Source organism: Pseudochaenichthys georgianus, chromosome 21 (genome assembly GCF_902827115.2).
Source record: "Pseudochaenichthys georgianus chromosome 21, fPseGeo1.2, whole genome shotgun sequence".
Classification (NCBI taxonomy): domain Eukaryota; kingdom Metazoa; phylum Chordata; class Actinopteri; order Perciformes; family Channichthyidae; genus Pseudochaenichthys; species Pseudochaenichthys georgianus.
In genome coordinates, this window is record NC_047523.1 from 38,560,323 (window position 1) to 38,585,912 (window position 25,590).

General features: G+C 43.5%; 1 protein-coding gene across 1 annotated transcript in view; it reads right to left on the reverse strand.

The window, feature by feature from the left end:
- Positions 1 to 25,590, reverse strand: part of pdia5 (protein disulfide isomerase family A, member 5) — a 117,588-nt gene that overhangs the window by 46,855 nt on the left and 45,143 nt on the right. Inside the window, 5 exon segments of the mRNA XM_034109974.2 lie at positions 7,736 to 7,807; positions 12,827 to 12,918; positions 16,179 to 16,246; positions 18,057 to 18,117; positions 22,477 to 22,569. Of these exon segments, the coding sequence (XP_033965865.1) occupies positions 7,736 to 7,807; positions 12,827 to 12,918; positions 16,179 to 16,246; positions 18,057 to 18,117; positions 22,477 to 22,569 (386 nt within the window).

The following is a 25,590-nucleotide window of genomic DNA, read 5'->3' on the forward strand; positions in this document are numbered from 1 at the left end:
TTTGGGGAAAAAAAGTAACATTTTGAAAAAAAGCAACATTTTGAAGAAAAAACATCAAATTTGAGATGCATTGTGGGACATGTAGTTTATGGGCAACGTGCTTCTGTAAATTGGCATGTAACCGTATAATAAACATATTATATTCTTTGCAAGGTCTTGTGGGGCCACATGAAATGAAGTCACGGGCTGGATTTGGCCCCCGGGCCTTGAGTTTGACACCCCTGCTGTACATGGTGGACAAACAAAACAAACAGACAGCCAAAGGGCAAACAAAAAATAAAGGAAGCCGGGGGACCAAGAAAGGGCTCGGGCCCGAAGGCCAGGGGGAACAGGTGTGTTTTTAATGATGATTGAAGATGTCCAGGGAGGCAACATAACGGCAATCTCGGAAGGAAGTGCATTCCAGAGGGTGGGGGCCGCAACACTGAACGCCCTGTCACCAACAGTTCGGAGGCGAGAGCAGGGGATGGAGAGCAGGCCCGTGTCTGAGGACCGCAGACTCCGAGAAGGGGTGTAGGGATGGAGGAGGTCGATAAGTACTGGGGGGGCGAGGGCATGGAGGGACTTGTACGTGAGGAGGAGTGTTTTGTACTGAATGCCGGTGGAGGTGGAATGAGGGTGGGGGGTGACGTGTTGCCATGGCTTGGCGGCAGAGTTCTGGACGTAATGGAGCCTGTCCAGGGGCTGGGAACCCCGGACAGGACTCCATTGCAGTAGTCCTGTCCAGGGGCTGGGAACCCCGGACAGGACTCCATTGCAGTAGTCCTGTCCAGGGGCTGGGAACCCCGGACAGGACTCCATTGCAGTAGTCCTGTCCAGGGGCTGGGAACCCCGGACAGGACCCAGGGGCTGGAAACCCCGGACAGGCTCCATTGCAGTAGTCCAGACGGGACGAGTGTTTCTGCCACAGAGTCAGAGGGTGTTTCTCAATGTAGAGTAAGGCTGCTCCAGAGCCACTATTGTCAAGCATACTACGTAATCGAGTGCTGCCGAAGTGCTGTTCCAATGTCCAGCATACTTGGAATCCTACCGAGCCCGGCGTACTTCGTTTGGAGAAATCTCGAGGCTGCACATGAGTAGACTCCGCCGGTCTTAAAATCCCCACAATGCTTTGCGCACGGACCAATTTCCCCAAATCTGTGGCGGAAAATGTAAGGCGGGGCCTCTCATATGACGCACACCTGCACACTTGCTTGCCTGTTCCACTTTGTTTTCCGAATGCCAGGAAGGATTCTTGCCTCGCTTCTGAAGCAAGTGACTCGGAAGACATGTGCTACCAAGCAAGCGTACTCAACATTGAGAAACAGAGATTGAAGGCCGGAGTCTGGATATTATAAACTCTAATAGGGTTATTAGTAGTAAATCTAAAGCTGTATACAATCAAAGAAAGGCATTATAGTAGAAACCCAACTTTAACGAGGGCTGTGTGCTCCAAAGTCATTTTCTCCATATGATTAGAAACAAATGACAATTTGGTCAAATATAATTATATAAACCACTTTAAAAAGAGTCATCCCTGGTAAAATATACCACGGTGCATTTGGTATCGTAACCTTAGACTGAATAATTAAAGAGGCCCTAATAGATGCTTTTTGGGGTTTTACCTTTCCTGAAGTGTTCGATATGTTTGTGTGCATTTAAAGCACATGTGTCAAACTCGAGGCCCGGGGGCCAAATCCGACCCGTGGTGGATTTAATTTCGCCCGCAGGATTAATTTCTAATTACTATTAGATTCTGGCCCGCCGGTATATAGCACGCACACCTTCACTCCATCCTGAGGGTCTCCTCCGCTCAGAGCCAAACATTGATGAACTTGCTCCCGAGATGAGATGCCAAGGTCTGAGCGAGCATCTCAGAGCAGCACCACTGAGTTCAATGGATGCTTCCTTCTGCACTTTCTCTCACGACAGCAGGGCATGTTTGCTTCTCTCTGAGGGGAATAGTTTTTAAGAAGCTGCTGTTGGCCTGTGGAGAAATGTACTCATAAGAAATGACTCTGAAAAGCTGCAGAGAGAGCCATGAGAAATGAATGCACCTGATTATTTAATGTTGTTTTTATAGGCAATAATTTAAGCCTTTGTTGGTTCCAGGTTTAATATGTGCAGTAAGTTAATTTCAATAAGTTCTGCAATAAACCAGTCCGGCCCTCCACTAGCACCCATTTTTTAATTTTGGCCCACTGTGTGTTGAGTTTGACCCCCCTGACTCGAAATGGTCTGCAAAGGCTAAAAACACACAACATAACGGCTCAAAGTCTAAATGAAAAGTAGATCTGACGAAAGGTTAAAATATGATTGATGCCACTTCCTTGTATTTTGAATGTTAGCATAACATTACAGATGCCAGCGACCCCTCGGTATGCATTTTAAAGTGAGCTGAAAGCGATTACTCAGCTGCAAATTCTGAGTAGATAAATCTGTAAGCATATTTCCTTCACAAGTTGATCTACTCGCTGCGACTCAGAGCACTTCTAACCCACGGACATGTTTACAGAGATCTGCACACGCGGCAGAATGGTGCGTGAACAACACTGACACCAGGCTCATGTGAACCATATGGCGGCAGAGAAGGATCTGCTGTGAGGATGTGATCACTGACACAAAGGGCTCAGTCACTGCAGCCAGCCCGGTTCCCCGTCTCTGGCGTTGATGCTATCTGCGTGACTACATAACAGTTCAGCCCTCGAGCATTGGCAACACAATGTTTAACACAGCAGGAAGGAATGTGAAGCTCCTCACACACTTGATGCAGAGATTGACTTTCTGAAGTCTCTGTATTTCTGAGGGTGAAAAGGGGCAGTGGTGGTCTAATGCAGTGGGTCCCAACCTGGGGGGTGCAGGGGGGGTGCCAGGCCTCAGATGATTTGAGGCCAAATATCTTTTTTATTTTTTTTATTTACATATAATTGTAATACATGATTGTCACTAAAAGCCTTGTCTCTACATTACAATAAATATAAAAATAATTGATTAATTAATTTTAATACAAAATTCAAGTTAGTATTAAACGTTCACCAGAGATTACATGTCAATTGAGGCATCTCTGAAGTACACACGCTATGGTTCTCCCACACATCACCTACTGTTTAACAACCTGGCCACATGCCAGAACAACAACATTAAAACCACTGGAGTCGTTGTACAAACAAACACTCAAAATACTGGACAACAAATCTGTTTTTCGCATCACTGCCCAATACTCCAAAGATACAACTTGCTAAGCTGGGAAACCTCATTAAACATGCACATGCTTGCCTTGTTTACAAGATTGCCAACGGCCTTACCTCACCTCCTCTTAGACAGTTTATTAACACACGCACAACTGCCACAAGGGTAACAAGAGGTGCAGCGAGAGGAGATTGCATTATTCCACTCAGAAAAGTTCTTTCAGTCAGTCTTCATGTTCTGTTAAAGCTGCTCAGCGATGGAACTCGATCCCACCTCCAATCAGAGACCAGACCACATTCACTTTGTTTAAATCCCAACTCAAACCTGGTGAGTGAGGAATCTCTGCCAACACTGACCCAATCTTCTGCTCCACCGCCATGTTCTTTTGTTTGTTTTAATGTTCTCTATATTTAAATTGTTTTATTTAAGTATCCCAGTAATGACTGTTGCTTGTTTTAAATGTATTGTATTTACTTGTTTAAAATGAAATGTGTTTTAGGTAAAATCTGTCCAGGGACTACAGATGAAAAATAGCCTCTTGGCTAACTCTGGCACGTTTACAGAGATGTTCGTTAATGTGCACTGTCCCTGTTCAATAGATGAATGAATACAAAATAAAATAAAAAAAAGGCAAAAAAAGACAGAAATGTATAATTCTTTCTTTGATAGAAATGTTTCTTCTGCCGTAAAGTGTCCAAACCGGGCTTTTCTGGATAAGCGCATTTTTAAAAACAGTCATTGTCCATGCCGGTTTCAGTTGGATTATTTGTCAGTTGCTCCGATCAGATCGGTCTCCTCCATTTTGTAGATTATTTACGACTTTTGAATCCACACAAACACATCGGCAACATCCGGCTTACTTTGAGCATATTTTAAACAGTTGAATCCCTTTGTGAATTGTTTCCACTTCCGCCGTCCTTTCATTTCTTCATACAGCGGGAATCCAAATGAATTCATCCTGAGTCCAATAACCTTCAAAGTCACTCCAATAGTGCTCCTTAATTACGCTTTCATCCTCCTTTAACAAAGTACTTCACATTCATCCAGTTTGTGACGGTAGTTGTAGCATTTTGAGACTTTTTAACTTTAATTACCGCTGTTGCGCAACTGTTGGGGCGCAACTTCCAACAGGAGTCATTTGGGGGGACTCTAGGGAAAAAAGGTGGAGAACCCCTGGTCTAATGGATAGTGAGGTGGGCTGAAGATCGGAAGGATGCGAGTTCAAATCCCACCTGGAACACCACCACTAGTGTGCCCTTGAGTAAGGCACTTAGCCTAGATGTCCCTGTAATCGGTAATTGTAAGTCGCTTTGGATAAAAGCGTCAGCTAAATGAAATGTAATGTAAAAATGTAATGAAAGTGGGTTTTTAAAGGACAAGGCAAATCTCTGCATGTCTTATTACTGGCAATCTAATTAATGAAAAGATCAAAACTCACAGTCAATTCATCCTACAACAAATATTTCACTGTGTTTATATCATTCAAGAGCTCAGCTGTTTTCCAGAAACAATTAAACATATCACACTCACCGTTTCACTTTGTGATATGTCCCTACAGTATGACGTTGCCGTTTATTCTGATCTCACATACACTCTCCTGGTGCTATACATACCTTTGGAAGGCAAATGTGCATTCATCGGTGTCATGATTGTGCAGCAATTGCAGATAACAAGATAAACTAGAGAATGCAAGTCCTGAAGAGATTGCTAGTGGGAATGCTCTATGCTGAAAATCTGACACTAAACTGCTATGCTGAAATGTAATGTGTAAGAAGAAAGTGAATTAGATTGAAATGATACATGACCACTGGGGGCTTGAGAGAAGAAAAGAAAGTAAAAAGGCTTGGAAAAGCAGCAGAATATTTGAACTGCAAACTTTTGAACTAACTTGATGGTGAATGATCTGTCGCCATGGCAACGGCATTCGATGACACCCCACAATACGCTTAGATGTGTTGATGGCTGCGTCGTTACCAAACCTGTGAAGTTTTGGGCCGTTTGGAGCATTTTCACTGAAGTTGAGAAAACCGTGTTTCAAGGACGAGCATTGGGTTGCCATGGCAACGGCACTTGAAGAAATCTCCAAACTGTCCCGTAGATGTCTTCACGGCTGGACTGTTGGCACACTGCTCTCTGGAGTCTGCTGCTCTGAGTGCGTCAGTTGGAGCGATGTTTCTATTTGAGCTAGACTAAAGACTACACGCCTCGCTCAAGTCACAGTGGCCGGTCTCTCTCATTGGACGTGTGAGGGTCGGCGTATGAATGCTTTCTGTGTTTGACAACGTCACAAATAAATCATATATAAGACGTAACTGTGATGCGTGTGCTCCGTTACTCACAGGGGGCGTAGAACATGATGACGGCGGCAGGATGTTCCTCCAGGAAACTGTCGAAGGAGTCGTCGGTCAGGTGGAAGACGGGGAGTCCTTCTCCCGCCACGGCCCCTCGGGGTTCTTCGGCTGGGGGGGCTGCGGGCTGGAGGAGGAGGTAATGTCAGGTACGTTTAGCACAATACAATGTGCTTTCCATCCTCATTAACCACTTAATAAGAAGACCAAGGGAGGAGGACAAGGGACAACGAGGGCAACAGAAAGTGAGGAACTTGTTCAAGACGACATTCCAGCTGGCTCTGAACGAAGCAGAGCCGCCTCGATTCTCTCTCTCTCTCTCTCTCTCTCTCTCTCTCTCTCTCTCTCTCTCTCTCTAACACATCTCTCTCTCTCTAACACATCTCTCTCTCTCTCTCTCCTGAATTTTTTTTAACGTGTAGAAACTCCTGTCAGTGCAGAAAGCCAGGGATAATATCTTCCTCTGTTGAAAGAGGAGGACACATGGAAACTTAGAGGGGGGTAAAACACATTGAACACAAGAGAAACTTCATCAAATATGTAGAAAACAAGTAGGGGGTGATACCGTGGGAGGAGAGAGAGAACCCTGAGGCAGGTGGTGCTACAAGACTAGCACAATGGAAACAATGCCTCGAAATATGAACGCAGCAAAATAACCCTGAACCTTTTGGAGTAAAAAGCTGATTCTTCCTCAAACCGATCGCAGATGTGATGAGGCTCGCAAATGTACTTCAGTAAAGTACCCATAACTAGCAGCTGTTTTAAAGAGTACCTGACCTCCCTTATATCAATAGAACAATAATGTCATTGTTAGCTATTTGTGTTCAAAGTGTAAGAAGTAGAAAGTACAGGTATTTGTGTTCAAAATGTAGAAGTAGAAAGTCAAGGTATTTGTGTTCAACATGTAAGAAAGTAGAAAGTACAGGTATTTGTGTTCAAAATGTAAGAAGTAGAAAGTACAGGTATTTGTGTTCAACATGTGAGAAGTAGAAAGTACAGGTATTTGTGTTCAAAGTGTAAGAAGTAGAAAGTACAGGTATTTGTGTTCAAAATGTAAGAAGTAGAAAGTACAGGTATTTGAGTTCAACATGTAAGAAGTAGAAAGTACAGGTATTTGAGTTCAACATGTAAGAAGTAGAAAGTGCAGGTATTTGTGTTCAACATGTAAGAAGTAGAAAGTACAGTTATTTGAGTTCAACATGTAAGAAGTAGAAAGTACAGGTATTTGAGTTCAAAATGTAAGAAGTAGAAAGTACAGGTATTTGAGTTCAACATGTAAGAAGTAGAAAGTGCAGGTATTTGTGTTCAACATGTAAGAAGTAGAAAGTACAGGTATTTGTGTTTAACATGTAAGAAGTAGAAAGTACAGGTATTTGAGTTCAACATGTAAGAAGTAGAAAGTACAGGTATTTGAGTTCAACATGAGAGAAGTAGAAAGTACAGGTATTTGGGTTCAACATGTAAGAAGTAGAAAGTACATGTATTTGGGTTCAACATGTAAGAAGTAGAAAGTACAGGTATTTGGGTTCAAAGTGTAAGAAGTCAAAGTAAAAAGTCGTCAATAAGTAGTGGAGTAAAGTACTGATACCAGAAAAATGTACTTAAGTACAGTAACGAGGTATTTGTACTCCACTACTTCCCACCGCTGCAGATTGATCGTCTGATTGCCTGCCTGGCGACCTCTCTGGATCACACTGCTGGGCTCTGAATAAGCCGAGCAGTAACAGTTTAGGACGGGGAAGGGACCTGCTCTGCCTCTGGGTTAAACCTCTGGGATATATCCTCTGCCTGTCTCGCTCCGTTTCCTGTGATACCTGTGAAAACTCTGCTCCGTGCCCTCTGGCTGCGGCCCGATGCACGGTCCTGGCTTTAACTCAAATGGAAGATGGAGGAAAGAGGGGGAGAAGGCAGGAGAGCAAAGCCATGGAGGGAGAAACCAGGTTACAGGCAGCGTGAGGCGAGGCGAGAAAGAAAAATGAGACAGAGCAGGTGTAGATTGATGACACCCTGTCAAGGTGAGTCAGGGTCAGGAGGGAAAGGTGTGATGAAGACCACGGAAGAATGGAGAGGGGATGCCAGAAACGTCCACTGAGACTTTAAAGCCGTTTGCGCATTGAAGTTTGAGAGCTCCGTTCTTTCCATTAGCTAAAACAGCTGTGGACAAAAACATATTGCAGTCTGCGCTTCCACACATCTTGAGTGATGAAGACTTTACTCACTTCTTCATCCAGTCTGCAATATCCTTCGCTGTGCCTCCGTAGTTCTCAAAGTGGTGAAGGAACTTCCCGTTCCTACAAGAGCACAAAATGAGGTTTAGTCCAAACCACATGTCAGCAATTGGAAGAATATGGATTGGTGCGGTTGAAAGACTTTTAAAAACCACAGGCAATGTAATAACAGCCATATCGTACAACACTACAAATATACTTTAGTTGTATATTTCTGCAACATTTCTACAATTGTATTTGAAGGGAATACCCTACCTAAACATGTCTTCTGGATAATAATAATAATAATACATTATATTTATATAGCGCCTTTCAAGGGACACAAGGTCGCTGTACATCAGGGGTGTCAAACTCAATTTCACCGCGGGCCACATTGGAATTATGTTTGCACTCAAAGGTCCGGTTGTAACTTTAAGACTATATACATATTTAATATGTACTATAAAATGATGATATTACATTATTGCCTCGGATTATTATCGGATAGGGTAATAACTTCATAATGAACTACGTCTGAAAGCAGAAGTCTACGGCAAATAATTGCAAGTCTCTTCAGTGAGAATGTCACAAAATGATTTAAAAAGAAAAGCCACATTCTGGAAAAAAAAGCAAAAAAAAATAAAATGTGACATTTGGGGAAAAAAAGTAACATTTTGAAAAAAAGCAACATTTTGAAGAAAAAACATCAAATTTGAGATGCATTGTGGGACATGTAGTTTATGGGCAACGTGCTTCTGTAAATTGGCATGTAACCGTATAATAAACATATTATATTCTTTGCAAGGTCTTGTGGGGCCACATGAAATGAAGTCACGGGCTGGATTTGGCCCCCGGGCCTTGAGTTTGACACCCCTGCTGTACATGGTGGACAAACAAAACAAACAGACAGCCAAAGGGCAAACAAAAAATAAAGGAAGCCGGGGGACCAAGAAAGGGCTCGGGCCCGAAGGCCAGGGGGAACAGGTGTGTTTTTAATGATGATTTGAAGATGTCCAGGGAGGCAACATAACGGCAATCTCGGAAGGAAGTGCATTCCAGAGGGTGGGGGCCGCAACACTGAACGCCCTGTCACCAACAGTTCGGAGGCGAGAGCAGGGGATGGAGAGCAGGCCCGTGTCTGAGGACCGCAGACTCCGAGAAGGGGTGTAGGGATGGAGGAGGTCCGATAAGTACTGGGGGGCGAGGGCATGGAGGGACTTGTACGTGAGGAGGAGTGTTTTGTACTGAATGCCGGTGGAGGTGGATGAGGGTGGGGGTGACGTGTTGCCATGGCTTGGCGGCAGAGTTCTGGACGTAATGGAGCCTGTCCAGGGGCTGGGAACCCCGGACAGGACTCCATTGCAGTAGTCCTGTCCAGGGGCTGGGAACCCCGGACAGGACTCCATTGCAGTAGTCCTGTCCAGGGGCTGGGAACCCCGGACAGGACTCCATTGCAGTAGTCCTGTCCAGGGGCTGGGAACCCCGGACAGGACCCAGGGGCTGGAAACCCCGGACAGGCTCCATTGCAGTAGTCCAGACGGGACGAGTGTTTCTGCCACAGAGTCAGAGGGTGTTTCTCAATGTAGAGTAAGGCTGCTCCAGAGCCACTATTTCAAGCATACTACGTAATCGAGTGCTGCCGAAGTGCTGTTCCAATGTCCAGCATACTTGGAATCCTACCGAGCCCGGCGTACTTCGTTTGGAGAAATCTCGAGGCTGCACATGAGTAGACTCCGCGGTCTTAAAATCCCCACAATGCTTTGCGCACGGACCAATTTCCCCAAATCTGTGGCGGAAAATGTAAGGCGGGGCCTCTCATATGACGCACACCTGCACACTTGCTCGCCTGTTCCACTTTGTTTTCCGAATGCCAGGAAGGATTCTTGCCTCGCTTCTGAAGCAAGTGACTCGGAAGACATGTGCTACCAAGCAAGCGTACTCAACATTGAGAAACAGAGATTGAAGGCCGGAGTCTGGATATTATAAACTCTAATAGGGTTATTAGTAGTAAATACTAAAGCTGTATACAATCAAAGAAAGGCATTATAGTAGAAACCCAACTTTAACGAGGGCTGTGTGCTCCAAAGTCATTTTCTCCATATGATTAGAAACAAATGACAATTTGGTCAAATATAATTATATAAACCACTTTAAAAAGAGTCAGCCCTGGTAAATATACCACGGTGCATTTGGTATCGTAACCTTTAGACTGAATAATTAAAGAGGCCCTATAGATGCTTTTTGGGGTTTTACCTTTCCTGAAGTGTTCGATATGTTTGTGTGCATTTAAAGCACATGTGTCAAACTCGAGGCCCGGGGGCCAAATCCGACCCGTGGTGGATTTAATTTCGGCCCGCAGGATAATTTCTAATTACTATTAGATCTGGCCCGCCGGTATATAGCACGCACACCTTCACTCCATCCTGAGGGTCTCCTCCGCTCAGAGCCAAACATTGATGAACTTGCTCCCGAGATGAGATGCCAAGTGTCTGAGCGAGCATCTCAGAGCAGCACACTGAGTTCAATGGATGCTTCCTTCTGCACTTTCTCTCACGACAGCAGGGCATGTTTGGCTTCTCTCTGAGGGGAATAGTTTTTAGAAGCTGCTGTTGGCCTGTGGAGAAATGTACTCATAAGAAATGACTCTGAAAAGCTGCAGAGAGAGCCATGAGAAATGAATGCACCTGATTATTTAATGTTGTTTTTATAGGCAATAATTTAAGCTTTGTTGGTTCCAGGTTTAATATGTGCAGTAAGTTAATTTCAATAAGTTCTGCAATAAACGTTGAACCAGTCCGGCCCTCCACTAGCACCCATTTTTTAATTTTGGCCCACTGTGTGTTTGAGTTTGACCCCCCTGACTCGAAATGGTCTGCAAAGGCTAAAAAACACACAACATAACGGCTCAAAGTCTAAATGAAAAGTAGATCTGACGAAAGGTTAAAATATGATTGATGCCACTTCCTTGTATTTTGAATGTTAGCATAACATTACAGATGCCAGCGACCCCTCGGTATGCATTTAAAGTGAGCTGAAAGCGATTACTCAGCTGCAAATTCTGAGTAGATAAAATCTGTAAGCATATTTCCTTCACAAGTTGATCTACTCGCTGCGACTCAGAGCAGGAGGATCAGTGTCGGGAGTAACTGGCTTTCTGCAAACAGTTACAGCTCGGGAGACACGGCGCCGACACTATTAAAGGTGATACACGATTACACACACACTGGATTTTGAGCTTAAAAACTCGCATTTTAAGTGATCCGAACGCCGCGGTGGAGAGAGGAGCTGCTTGGAACTCAATCAGTGAGATTTATGATCGACTCTTTATTTACCGGCTTTATCTCCGCTGCTGTAAATCCACTGAAACCGTGTTCAAAAGTTAAGTCGAGATATGTCGAATTAATGTCATTCTTGGGTAAAGGACACGGGAAAGACAAAGAAGCTCACATAGTTTCACTTCCATTGTTGCTGGAGGAAGTGGAGGGCCGCTGCAGTATTGGCCAGTACGCTTCCTTACCTGCTGGAAAGGTAAAGGACCTTGAAGCCTCGCTCCTGCAGCGGAGAGATAACTCCAGCCGCGTTGATGCCGATTCACCGCGGTGATTAGCTGCCGTTTATCAACCAGGCGCTCATCACTGAAGCCAACGGCCTCGGCTGGTCGTTAGCTCGCCCTGCGCTGACACTAATGCACTGCCTGCTGACGGACTGGCTCCGTTAGCGCACACACACACACACACACACACACACACACACACACACACACACACACACACACACACACACACACACACACACACACACACACACACACACACACACACACACACACACACACACACACACACACACACACACACACACACACACACACACACACACACACACACACACACACACACACACACACACACACACACACACACACACACACACACACACACACACACACCCCGCCCCTTCAGCCTATCACGTACAATGTGTTGGAGCGCTAGCCAATAGGAGCATGAGTGTTACCGCTACACAAAACGTACTTCTTAATCCATTATTTTGGAGCATACTCACTCGGGCTCTATGCAGGAATCCTGAAGTCAAATGTAAAACCGTTTAAGACCCTTTCCGTACATTTTAAGACCTCATCGCCACTTTGAGTTCTAACCGGTTACCTTGGCGACACACCTCTTTGGACAATTTATATACTTATTGAAAACAAGCTACAAAATGTAATACCTTGGGAAATGCCCTTTAATTCTTTTTAATAGCCTTCATTTTCGCTAAATGGATTTATCAACTTTAATACTTGTTAAGACCCCGCGGACCCCCTGATACAGCCTCGTTAAAGTCAGTTCCCTACTATAATGCCTTTTCTTTGATTGACTACAGCTTTAGTATTTACTACAACTGTACTTCAGCGAGTTTATGATATCCAGAAGACAGGTTTAGGTAGGGTATTCCCTTTAAATAAAACACATGTTGTAGAAATATAACCAGTTAAGTAAGGTTTAAGAAAAACAGTTATTATATTGGCTGTTACATAGTGAAGTCACTTTGTTCAGGAAGTGATCAAAGGAGTCTTTGAGGTGGCTTTTCAGGCGTGTGTGAGAGAAACATGGATTTGAGCCTTTGCAGACCATTTACATGCACTAAAACCAAAAGGATAGGGAACACCACAAAGAGCACAATAGGGCCTCTTTAACAATTGGTGAGCATGAAGGACGGGGTGAGCAGCCATTTTGTTTGATAAATGGCTTCAACCATGAGTCAATCAAAATGGTTTCCGATCATTTCCTTTCTCCATTAACTTCAGCTCTACTTCATATCCAAGAATACAGCACCTCCTGTGAACTCCATGCTTCTCGACAATAGCTCTCACATCCTTGACTTCCTCGTGTGAAATTACTTTGTCCAATATACTGAGAAACTTTTTCCTTCACACCTGTTAAAGCAATTTTCTGAACCTCCCTGGCAAATTGTACGCCTGACACCCCCCTGTCTGCCGGCGTTTGAGCTCTGCGCTGGCCTTTCTGTTTGAAGTGTCCCAGATGTTCGGAGCCTTGGAAGGGAGGCTGAGCACTAAGTGAGACGGGTGAGAGGACTCCAACTCACTCAAAGTAGCAGAAAGTCGGGTAGCCTTTGACGTTGTACTCCTGCTTCAGGCCGTCAAACTCGGCCGGGTGAACGTTCATCCCCGCCAGCACCTGGAGGAAAAACAACGTCAAGGGGAAATAAGGAGTGTGCTGTCAGAGAGGTGGAGAAAGCAGAGAGACGAGAAACAGAAAGGACACGAAACCAGGTGAGCCGTGGTCAGAGGACTCGTAATGAAAGTATGATTACTCCATGATTGAAAAGAGACTTCACTGGGAAAGGACATACATAGGTCAAGGTCAAATGAATGTTGATTAGCGAACTGTAATCACATCTAACTTGATAACACAATTAAATAAATAAGTCCCCTATTGTGGACGTGATTAATGTACAAAATATATTTATAGGCAAGAACTACCTTTAATTGGTTGCAGCAAACTTACCATTTTAATTAAAGCTCCATGTCATGCTTTTCCGGTTATCACAAAGACTTTTTGTTTGTCCTTGGCGTTGTGCATCGGGAACGGTAATGTTGATACAAAAATACAAGGCATTTTGACTAAGCTGCTTGACGTTGACAGATTTAGTTTGAAAGGTCATCACATAGCCTTGACCTCACACTCGCCAACCCTCCCGGTTTCACTGCCCTCTCCCGGTTTCCTCCCGGGTCGTATTTCTCCCGCATTTCTGACAAAATCAGATTTACACACGACTGTTTCCACTCGGACTTTAATACAGCCATTGTTTGGTTTCCATGGTAGCGCGTCTCTTTAGTAGCGCGTGCAACTGAAAGTCTGAGAGGGTGAGGAAGATAGTCACAGAACAAGAATGGACAACTCGACCCTCTGCTCACTCCTTTCCATATGCTCCATCAAGGATGCTGCTACAGGCCGCGAGGCAGTGCACTTACAGCTACAATAAGCATGTGTAGATGTTCTTGTCATCTTTAAAAGTCCGTTTCCCCGGGGGGTGATACACGTGGGAGAGGAGTTCAAACAGCTCCGGCGATCAACTAGCACCGCCGCCCCCCCCCCCCATTTTAAATGCTCACGATTTCTGAGGTATCAAGTGTGGCACGTATGCTTGACCTTCAGCTGGGTGGAATGCTAATGTTAGTGTATTTTAATGCTAATGTAAGCATCTTACAATGCTTATAGATTGCTAACATTCAGTATGTGATGATGTTTACTCACAGTAACTTGCTAGTGTGTGCAGTTAGTAATACAAACATATCTCCATGACGACGATTCAGTCTATCCAGTGAGTCAGACGAAACAAAATGTGAATGTTTACCTTTTAATCTTTAGCGTGTTATAATGTGTACATATCCAGCCTCTGCCTTTGTGTGTCAACTGTTTAGCATCCCAACAAATTATATTTATGGTATTTAAAATAAATCAAACACCTGACATGTCCCAGGTTCCTTCAGAAGCAATGTGGTGTTTAAAGAAGAGCCAACAACTGATTTCAAAAAGTCCACGAGTCTTTGTCCTCTCGAGTCCTTTCCGATACATCTACCTGACTGCACACAACACTTCAGACACTGACCTTACGTCTTCCCGTCTCTACGACACAGAGGTGAGTGATGTGTACAACTCTGCTGAGCACTAAGTATTCAAAACTTCTCCGTCGTCTCTCGTAATAACTCCGATAATCCTCCTCAGCCTGGCAAACAAACCCCTGTGTGTTCTGAGCAGGGAACTTGTATGCGTACTGTTCATTTCCAGTTAAGAGGCTTACATTCCACACGCTAAAACGCTCCATAATCAGACAAACATGCACTTAATTACGCGTTCCTCCTCTGTGTGAGGCGAGCACTGCTGCACGCTCTCCTCAGGCAGCTGCTCTCTTCTTGTCAGACACCCTCAGATCCCTCTTCTTCATGGTGCCTCAAGTGTGTGAACACAAAGCGTGTGTTTCCCTAACTGATCACATATGCTTTTGTGCTGGCATCTCTCCAGTGCTCTTAAAAGAACGTTCCCACAGCTGGAAACGGAGCACCCTTTCCCCCCATGTTTAGTTGCGGTTGTAATACAGCTTGTCTGCAAACTGACAACACTTTTAGGGGACCCTCGAGGCCAGGGAGGAGAAGAACACATGATACATACAGGAGGGAGGGAGGAGGAAGCAACACGAAGACTGGACGGACTAAACTGATATTCAATATATTTAGGTGGTGGTCTTCAGCTAGAACCACATTAGCGCTGTATTGTGGGTACAAAATAAATGAATTCCATGATTATAAACCTGCAAAATGATATCAACTACTCAAATTATTTAAAACAGATTGAGATGCAAGGTTGGAAGACTTTTGGAGGAACATCTGTGATGGTTCTGGTTTGTCAAAATATACAGTTTAAATGAAGTCCAGCAGAGAGGGGTGTCAGGGTTTCTGGTGGGAAATACTGAACGTCCTCTTCCAGTCTGAGAGTAACTTGATAACAAAGGTATGGCAGGGGTGTCAAACTCAAGGCCCGGGGGCCAAATCCGGCCCGCGACCTAATTGTATGTGGCCCCCAAGAGCTTGCAAAGAATATAATATACAATTGGTGTAATTGTTGAATATTTACTTTCAATTATTTGCCTGCTTTCAGACGCAGTTATTTAGGAAGATATTACCAGAACTGATAATAATCCAATGCAGGGACCGCAATGTAATATAATACATTATTTAATATATATTATATATTTACGACGTATATTTATATAAATTACAACCGGCCCTTTGAGTGCAACCATAATGCTGATGTGGCCCGGGATGAAATTGAGTTTGACACCCCTGCTCTATGGAGATAGACATATGACAAGCATGCTCATTTCTGATGTGGAGCTCATCTGAACTGAACATTGCATTTTTAGGTTTTGAGAAAAAAAAGCCCGATTTTTGAGAAAAAAGTCAGAATTTTGAGATTTTGAGAGAAAGTCAGAATTTTGAGAGAAAGTCAGAATTGTTTGAAAAAGTCAGAATTTTGAGATTTTGAGAAAAAACTATTTTGTACGTGACAGGATGTTTGATCACCTAAGAACCGGTATTCCTCCATCTTGTGACTCTATAACTCCCTCTCTTGTATGTCAGCATGTGAAGGACACTGTTCAGGAACTAGTTGATGTATGTGATGTGATGTATATGTGATGGAGAGGATACTAAACACATGGATCCTGAGATTGAAGCTGAAGGGTAGTGTGCTGGTGGTCATTTTAGCAGGAAGTACAACAAGGGATGGATTGAGGCCAGTCTGACAGATTGATCTCCTGCAGCCTGCCAAACTTAACAATCCAGACATCCACTGCTGACACATCTCATCTAATCAGCAAACATCAGAGCTGCAGATCACAGATCAGTTATTGCAGTGAAACAAGTGAGCAGACTTACATATGTCCCCTTGGTCTCTGTGGCTGCTTGCTGGAAGACGGGCTGCATCCTTTTACAAACCCCGCACCCTGTAACAAAGATAGAAATCACGAACAGAAGTTATGACCGAGAACTCGATGGGAACCAGCGCGCTGACAGCATCGATGCAACTGTCAACAAAATGTCCATAATCTGACAGAGGGGATGTTTTTTGTCAATAGCAGCTTGCGTTGTGTCATCGGCAGGGAAAGAGGTGATGCACTGACAACACACTTTATTACATGGCTTAGTTGAATACTCGATTCCGATTGGTCAATTCAGAACACGGGACACGTTGTTAATCCAGTACGCTGTCAAGAACTTATCGACCGTTGTTAAGGACGGTCACATCTGCAGAAAGAAGTCCGGTCGATTGAACTGTATACAGTTTGGCCGAAAAGCAAACCGTTCGACCTGGGACAAGAAACACAGCGGCGAAGTAACGGGGCAGAAACCCTCGTTTTTACGCAGCGGTCCAGACATAGACATCAAACGGCGACACATATTCAGTTGCCAGTTGCTGTGGCATCAGGGCAGGGATATCTAGGGTTGACATCATGAATCGTGCTACTTTTAAAGCAAGCAACGATGTTTTCAAATCTGTAATCAAAAACGCTATCGAAGCAGATCCTGCCGTTGCTACGTTAGTTCAAACGGTAACGACGGACTACTTTTCTTAGCGGATCAAGAAAGAGAAAGGAAATGAGGTTAAAAGGCAGAGTGCTGGACGAAGGCAGAGAGGAGGTAAACACTAACAGGAACAGAACACGCTATGAGTAATACTGTTTTACTAACCACGAGGTGACAAGACAATTAACTCGACACTGACGTAACACCATTTTGTTTCATTCATTTACCTGAGAGAAAACACTGACCGGTGACACTTCATTACTTTATATTCAATGTTTTGAACCAGGAGAGACTTATTGGGATTATAGAATATATATATATATATATATACACATGTCAATATCATTTCTATGGGGAAAAGCATATATTTTTAAGAGACATGAAGAAGAGGGGACACATGTTGATGTAGAAGAGACATGGAGAAGAGGGGACACATGTTGATGAAGAAGAGACATGGAGAAGAGGGGACACATGTTGATGTAGAAGAGACATGAAGAAGAGGGGACACATGTTGATGTAGAAGAGTCATGAGGAAGAGGGGACACATGTTGATGTAGAAGAGACATGGAGAAGAGGGGACACATGTTGATGAAGAAGAGACATGAAGAAGAGGGGACACATGTTGATGTAGAAGAGACGTGAAGAAGAGGGGACACATGTTGATGTAGAAGAGACATGAAGAAGAGGGGACACATGTTGATGTAGAAGAGACATGAAGAAGAGGGGACACATGTTGATGCAGAAGAGACATGAAGAAGAGGGGACACATGTTGATGTAGAAGAGACATGAAGAAGAGGGGACACATGTTGATGTAGAAGAGACATGAAGAATAGGGGACACATGTTGATGTAGAAGAGACATGAAGAAGAGGGGACACATGTTGATGCAGAAGAGACATGAAGAAGAGGGGACACATGTTGATGTAGAAGAGACATGAGGAAGAGGGGACACATGTTGATGTATGTAAAGTGGATTTTGCATAATAGGTGACCTTTAATATTAACGTAATACATACTATAATAATAATAATAATAATAATAATAATACATTTATAAAGCGCTTTTCCTGGTGCTCAAAGCGCTTCCAAGCAAGTAAAACAAAATAGGAAATATATGCTCTCTCCATGTCCGATATGCTTCTCATCGTTCTGCGCAGTAACAGCTCTGGTCTTTTGATCACAACGTGTTCTGCACAGCAAAGAGAGCAGCACTTGATAATAGAGGACTCACAGGGAGCGTAGAACATCATGAGGACCGGCCTCTCCTCTCTCTTCAGCAGCTTCCTGAAGTCCTTCAGAGGCAGGAGAGAGGGAACATGATTAACAAGCCTTATCATCTATTAATGAAAGATATGTATAGTAAGGGCTGGGGGGTAATTAGATATGATAATGCATCGGGGCTGCGAGGAAACCGTTAAACATTGTCTAAATGAAAGATAACACGCACATGCCGTATCACATTTCGCAGAAGATATGATTAGCTTAAAGGTGGGGTAGGTAAGTTTCAGAAACCGGCTCGAGATACACTTTTTGTTATATTCCATGGAGTGCTCTTAACATCCCGATAGCAATGAATATCTGAAGTGCTTTGACAAAAAATCCATAAAAAAAATTCATCTGTAGAAGCCGTGATACTGTAAAAAGTACAACCTACGGCCTACCTGCCTGTCAGCCTTCCATCGGGGCACAGACTTATCTGGTGCCCTCATTGGTCATTGGTTTGTGTGTGTTGGAGGAGGGGCTCTGTGAGGAAGTGGCAGATTTTCTCCGGTTGTGTATTTTCAAATTCTAGCAATCTCGAGCCGGTTTCTCAAACTTACCTACCCCACCTTTAAGCACACAATTGTTTTAATCTCATTATACCTGTAAAACATTCAAGCATTTAAGTTATTTTCATTTGTCGGATGCTTAATACACACAGGACTTTATAAAAACAGGTTTTAAGACTCGGTTGTTTCATATACACTTTTTATGGAATGGACACATGCTATATCAGATATATCTATTGTGATACTGAGTATATAGATATATCACTTCTGGGATACATCCAATGTAGGGATGGACAATTTCACAAATATCCCAGAAGTGTCACGATGATGGGTTTGTGTTGAATGATTCCAGTTTGATTTTGAAATGTATTTTCCTCCTCGTGTCTTGTCTGGGTTCTCTTCTTGTGTCTTCCCTCGTGAGCCTGATTGTCTGGGTGTGTTTCCCCTGCCCTCTCCAGCTGTGCCTTGTCTCTGTGACTACCGTACCTTTCGGACTATAAGCCGCGACTTTTTCCCCCATTTCTTTGTACAGCTACCGGCCACTAGGGAACCTCCTAAATCTATGGGTTTTACAGGTAAAATTAACCACCTTTAACGCTACGGGCTCTAGGACCGGTCCGCGCCCGCCACCTCTAAGGGGCGGGCTCCAGCAGGAAAAGCTGGAGGCCGGAAAAGAGTGAGACAGGTAGCGCGCCAAAGTAAAAGTGGAACCGAGAGACAGAACGAGAGCAAGACAGACGGACAATTTAGCTGCTGCGGTTTATATGCAGGTGCGCTTTATAGTCCAACAAGTACGGTAGTCTTGTATGTATCTCGATTATTTGGGTCAATAATTGATATCACGATTATTAAAAACGATTATCCATTTACTTTGAAAACATCCATATATTGAAAAAAAAAAAGTGAACAGTACGTTTTTAACAGTTGATTACCCTGAACGTTAAGTAACTCAACTGAAAAACAAAAACAAAAATTAATTAAAACAAAATTAATTAAAATAAATAAATAATCGTTTTATTTCGATTATGTTGTTTTCATAATCGCTGCAAGCCAAAATCGTAATTGCGATTAAAATACGATTAACTGAGCAGCCCTAGTCCCCTGGTTAGTTCTTCTGTTTTTTACGTTAGCTGGTCTGGACCCCTTTTTGTATAAATTCCTACATACGCCTCCTCTGTCTTCGTACTGAATGTAGGTCCTGCAGCCTTACCCTCAATGTAACAAGAAGCCTTTGTACAGTAAATCAAATGACTAACTTTGTCCAAGAAAATTCAAGATGCCTTTAAGTATCTCTCCGTTTAGATGGAGCTCTAAAACACAGCAAATTAATAGACTGTATTTTCCACATCAGCAGAAACATTACAGTTATTCTGACAGCAGATGGATCCCCCCCCCGACAATTCCTCCTGCTCATTTTCACCTCCATGAGTGTGGATACTTCCTAATAACTCACGTTCAGCACAATCTTCTGTGGATACCTTCAACAAGCCTCAGGGCAGGAGAGGGCGAGCGTGTGGGAACCAACAGAACTGCTGTTCGTTGAGTTACAGGGTTTTCAAAATGCTGTATATGTCTGTGAGTGTGTCAGGTTGTCAGGGGAACGTCCCGGGGGGGGGGGGGGGGGGGGGGTGTTAAGACGAGTGCCATCTGACCTAACTGGACGAGGGCTGTCTGGAAATGTTTTTCAGGCTTTTTGATAAACTTCATGAACCACGCTGAGCAGCTCTTTGGTGATAAAGCCCTGATATTGTACTTTCCTGTGTGGGTGTTTTGTTGCAGAGGTGGACATGCTGCTGAGTCAGCTTTAGAGGCAGATCCAACCCTCAGCGGGACAGGAGAGCTGGATCCTGCATCACATGACCTGCTTCCTCTGTCTTATTATCACAGTTACTGTCCATCAACTTTAAAGAGTCCTCTCCTGCTGATGTTCAGGTGTATATCAGTATGTAGTGTCTCTACTTTAAAGAGTCCTCTCCTGCTGATGTTCAGGTGTATATCAGTATGTAGTGTCTCTACTTTAAAGAGTCCTCTCCTGCTGATGTTCAGGTGTATATCAGTATGTAGTGTCTCTACTTTAAAGAGTCCTCTCCTGCTGATGTTCAGGTGTATATCAGTATGTAGTGTCTCTACTTTAAAGAGTCCTCTCCTGCTGATGTTCAGGTGTATATCAGTATGTAGTGTCTCTACTTTAAAGAGTCCTCTCCTCTGATGTTCAGGTGTATATCAGTATGTAGTGTCTCTACTTTAAAGAGTCCTCTCCTGCTGATGTTCAGGTGTATATCAGTATGTAGTGTCTCTACTTTAAAGAGTCCTCTCCTGCTGATGTTCAGGTGTATATCAGTATGTAGAGTCTCTACTTTAAAGAGTCCTCTCCTGCTGATGTTCAGGTGTATATCAGTATGTAGTGTCTCTACTTTAAAGAGTCCTCTCCTGCTGATGTTCAGGTGTATATCAGTATGTGGTGTCTCTACTTTAAAGAGTCCTCTCCTGCTGATGTTCAGGTGTATATCAGTATGTAGGGTCTCTACTTTAAAGAGTCCTCTCCTGCTGATGTTCAGGTGTATATCAGTATGTAGTGTCTCTACTTTAAAGAGTCCTCTCCTGCTGATGTTCAGGTGTATATCAGTATGTAGTGTCTCTACTTTAAAGAGTCCTCTCCTGCTGATGTCCAGGTGTATATCAGTATGTAGTGTCTCTACTTTAAAGAGTCCTCTCCTGCTGATGTTCAGGTGTGTATCAGTATGTAGTGTCCCTACTTTAAAGAGTCCTCTCCTGCTGATGTTCAGGTGTATATCAGTATGTAGTGTCTCTACTTTAAAGAGTCCTCTCCTGCTGATGTTCAGGTGTGTATCAGTATGTAGTGTCCCTACTTTAAAGAGTCCTCTCCTGCTGATGTTCAGGTGTATATCAGTATGTAGTGTCTCTACTTTAAAGAGTCCTCTCCTGCTGATGTTCAGGTGTGTATCAGTATGTAGTGTCTCTACTTTAAAGAGTCCTCTCCTGCTGATGTTCAGGTGTATATCAGTATGTAGTGTCTCTACTTTAAAGAGTCCTCTCCTGCTGATGTTCAGGTGTATATCAGTATGTAGTGTCTCTACTTTAAAGAGTCCTCTCCTGCTGATGTTCAGGTGTATATCAGTATGTAGTGTCTCTACTTTAAAGAGTCCTCTCCTGCTGATGTTCAGGTGTATTTCAGTATGTAGTGTCTCTACTTTAAAGAGTCCTCTCCTGCTGATGTTCAGGTGTATATCAGTATGTAGTGTCTCTACTTTAAAGAGTCCTCTCCTGCTGATGTTCAGGTGTGTATCAGTATGTAGTGTCCCTACTTTAAAGAGTCCTCTCCTGCTGATGTTCAGGTGTATATCAGTATGTAGTGTCTCTACTTTAAAGAGTCCTCTCCTGCTGATGTTCAGGTGTATATCAGTATGTAGTGTCCCTACTTTAAAGAGTCCTCTCCTGCTGATGTTCAGGTGTATATCAGTATGTAGTGTCCCTACTTTAAAGAGTCCTCTCCTGCTGATGTTCAGGTGTGTATCAGTATGTAGTGTCTCTACTTTAAAGAGTCCTCTCCTGCTGATGTTCAGGTGTATATCAGTATTTAGTGTCTCTACATGTCTCCATGCTTTAATGTTCAAAAAGCTCTTTATTTTTCTCATACTGCCTGTGCTGCAGCACCTCTTTTCATCCTCTGTCTGAAACCAGAGCCCAGTATGCTCTGATTGGTTAGCTGGCCGGCTCTGTTGTGATTGGTCAAGCACTTAGAGATGTCCCGCCCCTTCAGGTACAATGTGTTGCAGCGCTAGCCAATAGGAGCGCAAGTATTATAGTGTTGTCATTATGTTATGGAAGAAAAACAAAAGTGTTGTTTAGGAAACTACTTACTTTTTCTGTCTCTACATGGACGATGTCTTTCGCTTCAGGGTTCTCCTCCCACAGCGGGGGTCCCGATGGGTCTTTTAAGAACGCCACCATGGACTGAATGGAGACAAAAGAAGATGAACAAGTCAGAATGATGAACAAAGGCAACATGCATGCAACAACTGGCATAAGAATAATCCCCTGAACAGAATGACTACTGATAGGGCTAAATAGTGCAACATCCAATCAAAGGAAGCACAATATTTGTTAAATAATAATAATACATTTTATTTATAAAAGGGCGAGTTTCAAGGCTCTCAAGGTCGCCGTACAGGGTACACAAAACACAAAAGAAACCGGACAAAAACAAGATAACATAATCAATAATAACAGAGGGCGTGTGATGTGATGTGCCAGTGTGAAGAGATACAGTGGGGCAAAAAAGTATTTAGTCAGCCACCAATTGTGTAAGTTCTCCCTCTTAAAAAGATGAGAGAGGCCTGTAGTTTTCATCCTAGGTACACTTCAACTATGAGAGACAGAATGGGGGGAAAGAATCCAGGAAATCACATTGTAGGATTTTTAATGAATGAATTGGTGAATTCCTCGGTTAAATAAGTATTTGGTCTCCTACAAACAAACAAGATGTCTGGCTCTCACAGACCTGTAACTTCTTCTTTAAGAGCCTCCTCTGTCCTCCACTCGTTAACTGTATTAATGCCACCTGTTTGAACTCGTTATCAGTATAAAAGACACCTGTCCACAACCTCAAACAGTCACACTCCAAACTCCACTATGGCCAAGACCGAAGAGCTGTCAAAGGACACCAGAAACACAATGGTAGACCTGCACCAGGCTGGGAAGACTGCATCTGCAATAGGTAAGCAGCTCAGTGTGAAGAAATCAACTGTGGGAGCAATTATTAGAACATGGAAGACATACAAGACCACTGATAATCTCCCTCGATCTGGGGCTCCACGCAAGATCTCACCCCGTGGGGTCAAAATGATCACAAGAACGGTGAGCAAAGATCCCAGAACCACACGGGGGGACCGAGTCAATGACCTGCAGAGAGCTGGGACCAAAGTAACAAAGGCTACCATCAGTAACACACTACGCCGCCAGGGACTCAAATCCTGCAGTGCCAGACGTGTCCCTCTGCTTAAGCCAGTACATGTCCAGGCCCGTCTGAAGTCTGCTAGAGAGAATTTAGATGATCCAGAAGAGGATTGGGAGAATGTCATATGGTCAGATGAAACCAAAATAGAACCTTTTGGTAAAAACTAAACTAGACGTGTTTGGAGGAGAAAGAATGCTGAGTTGCGTCTAAAGAACACCTACTGTGAAACATGGGGGTGGAACATCATGCTTTGGAGCTGTTTCTCTGCAAAGGGACCAGGACGACTGATCCGTGTAAAGGAAAGAATGAATGGGGCCATGTATCGTGAGATTTTGAGTGACAATCTCCTTTCATCAGCAAGGGCATTGAAGATGAAACGTGGCTGGGTCTTTCAGCATGACAATGATCCCAAACACACCGCCCGGTAGGGGTGTAACGGTATCCGTATTCGTCCCGTCACGGTTCGGACGTCACATGCAGTCACACGGCAAATACGCCTTTTTTTACGACTGGGAAAAAAGTCTGTCAGGCAGGGCAGTATTAATATATAATCCAGGGGGCGGTATTGCGCCTAAAAGCCAGCCGTCCGTAAATGACAAATGAAGAACAAGAACAAAACACAACAAAACGAACACAACACATGAAGAAGAAAAGTTAGCAGCTACGGCGAGTTCACACAGGAGCTAGAAGACCCACCTGCTTCTTTTAAATCAGTGTGTGGGAACATTTCGGGTTCCCTGTGGACTACAACAACGATGGGGTGCGAGTTGTAGTTCGGACGAGGACGGTGTGTCGGCGTTGTTCGACAGCGGTGCGGTATGCTAGTGGTAACACGTCAAACATGCTCAATCACATCCGAGTCAGTCTCAGTCCCCAGCGAGAGGGTTTTCTCGACGGCAGGTGACATAGTTACCGCCAACAGATCTGCCCTCACTACTGACATCGTAGACTAACTCATCTTTTTGAAGAACAACTTGAAAATAGAGTAAAGCTTGAGTATCTTTATTTGGGCATAATGGCCTCACACACTCACAAGTTAATTACACATGTTAGACATCGCTCCTAAAGGTACAGATTTTATTTGTTTTATATTTATCATTGTATTTATTTTATATTTAGACATCAGGAGATGTTATACAGTTCTGTATTGCCTTTTATTGATTGTGATTTAATATTTTCAAGACATTCTTTTTAGTTGTACAGCTTATTAACCTTTTAGTTTGACATTAGCCAATATAAATAATATGGCCATCTGAGTGTGTGAGTTACTGTTTGTGGTTTGTTTTTAACTGTGTAATACAGTTAATGATTCCAAAAGTTAGAGTTCCTTATTTTCATACCAAATCTTGCACTACTGTTAAAAATAAATAACAGCAAAAAAAAGTATGCATTTGGGACTTTTTTTTGCTTTCCCTTGTTGTACCGAAACCGTACCGAACCGTGACTTCTGTGAACCGTTACACCCCTACCGCCCGGGCAACGAAGGAGTGGCTTCGTAAGAAGCATTTCAAGGTCCTGGAGTGGCCCAGCCAGTCTCCAGATCTCAACCCCATAGAAAATCTTTGGAGGGAGTTGAAAGTCCGTGTTGCCCAGCGACAGCCCCAACACATCACTGCTCTAGAGGAGATCTGCATGGAGGAATGGGCCAAAATACCAGCAACAGTGAAAACCTTGTGAAGACTGACAGAAAACGTTTGACCTCTGTCATTGCCAACAAAGGGTATATAACAAAGTATTGAGATGAACTTTTGTTATTGACCAAATACTTATTTTCCACCAAAATTTGCAAATAAATTCTTTAAAAATCAGACAATGTTATTTCCTGGATTCTTTCCCCCCATTCTGTCTCTCATAGTGGAGGTATATGTAGGATGACAATTACAGGCCTCTCTCATCTTTTTAAGTGGGAGAACTTGCACAATTGGTGGCTGACTAAATACCTTTTTGCCGCACTGTATAAAAGAGATATGATGTATTAAAAGGCTAAATGTGTTAAATTAACACACTTAATAAAACCT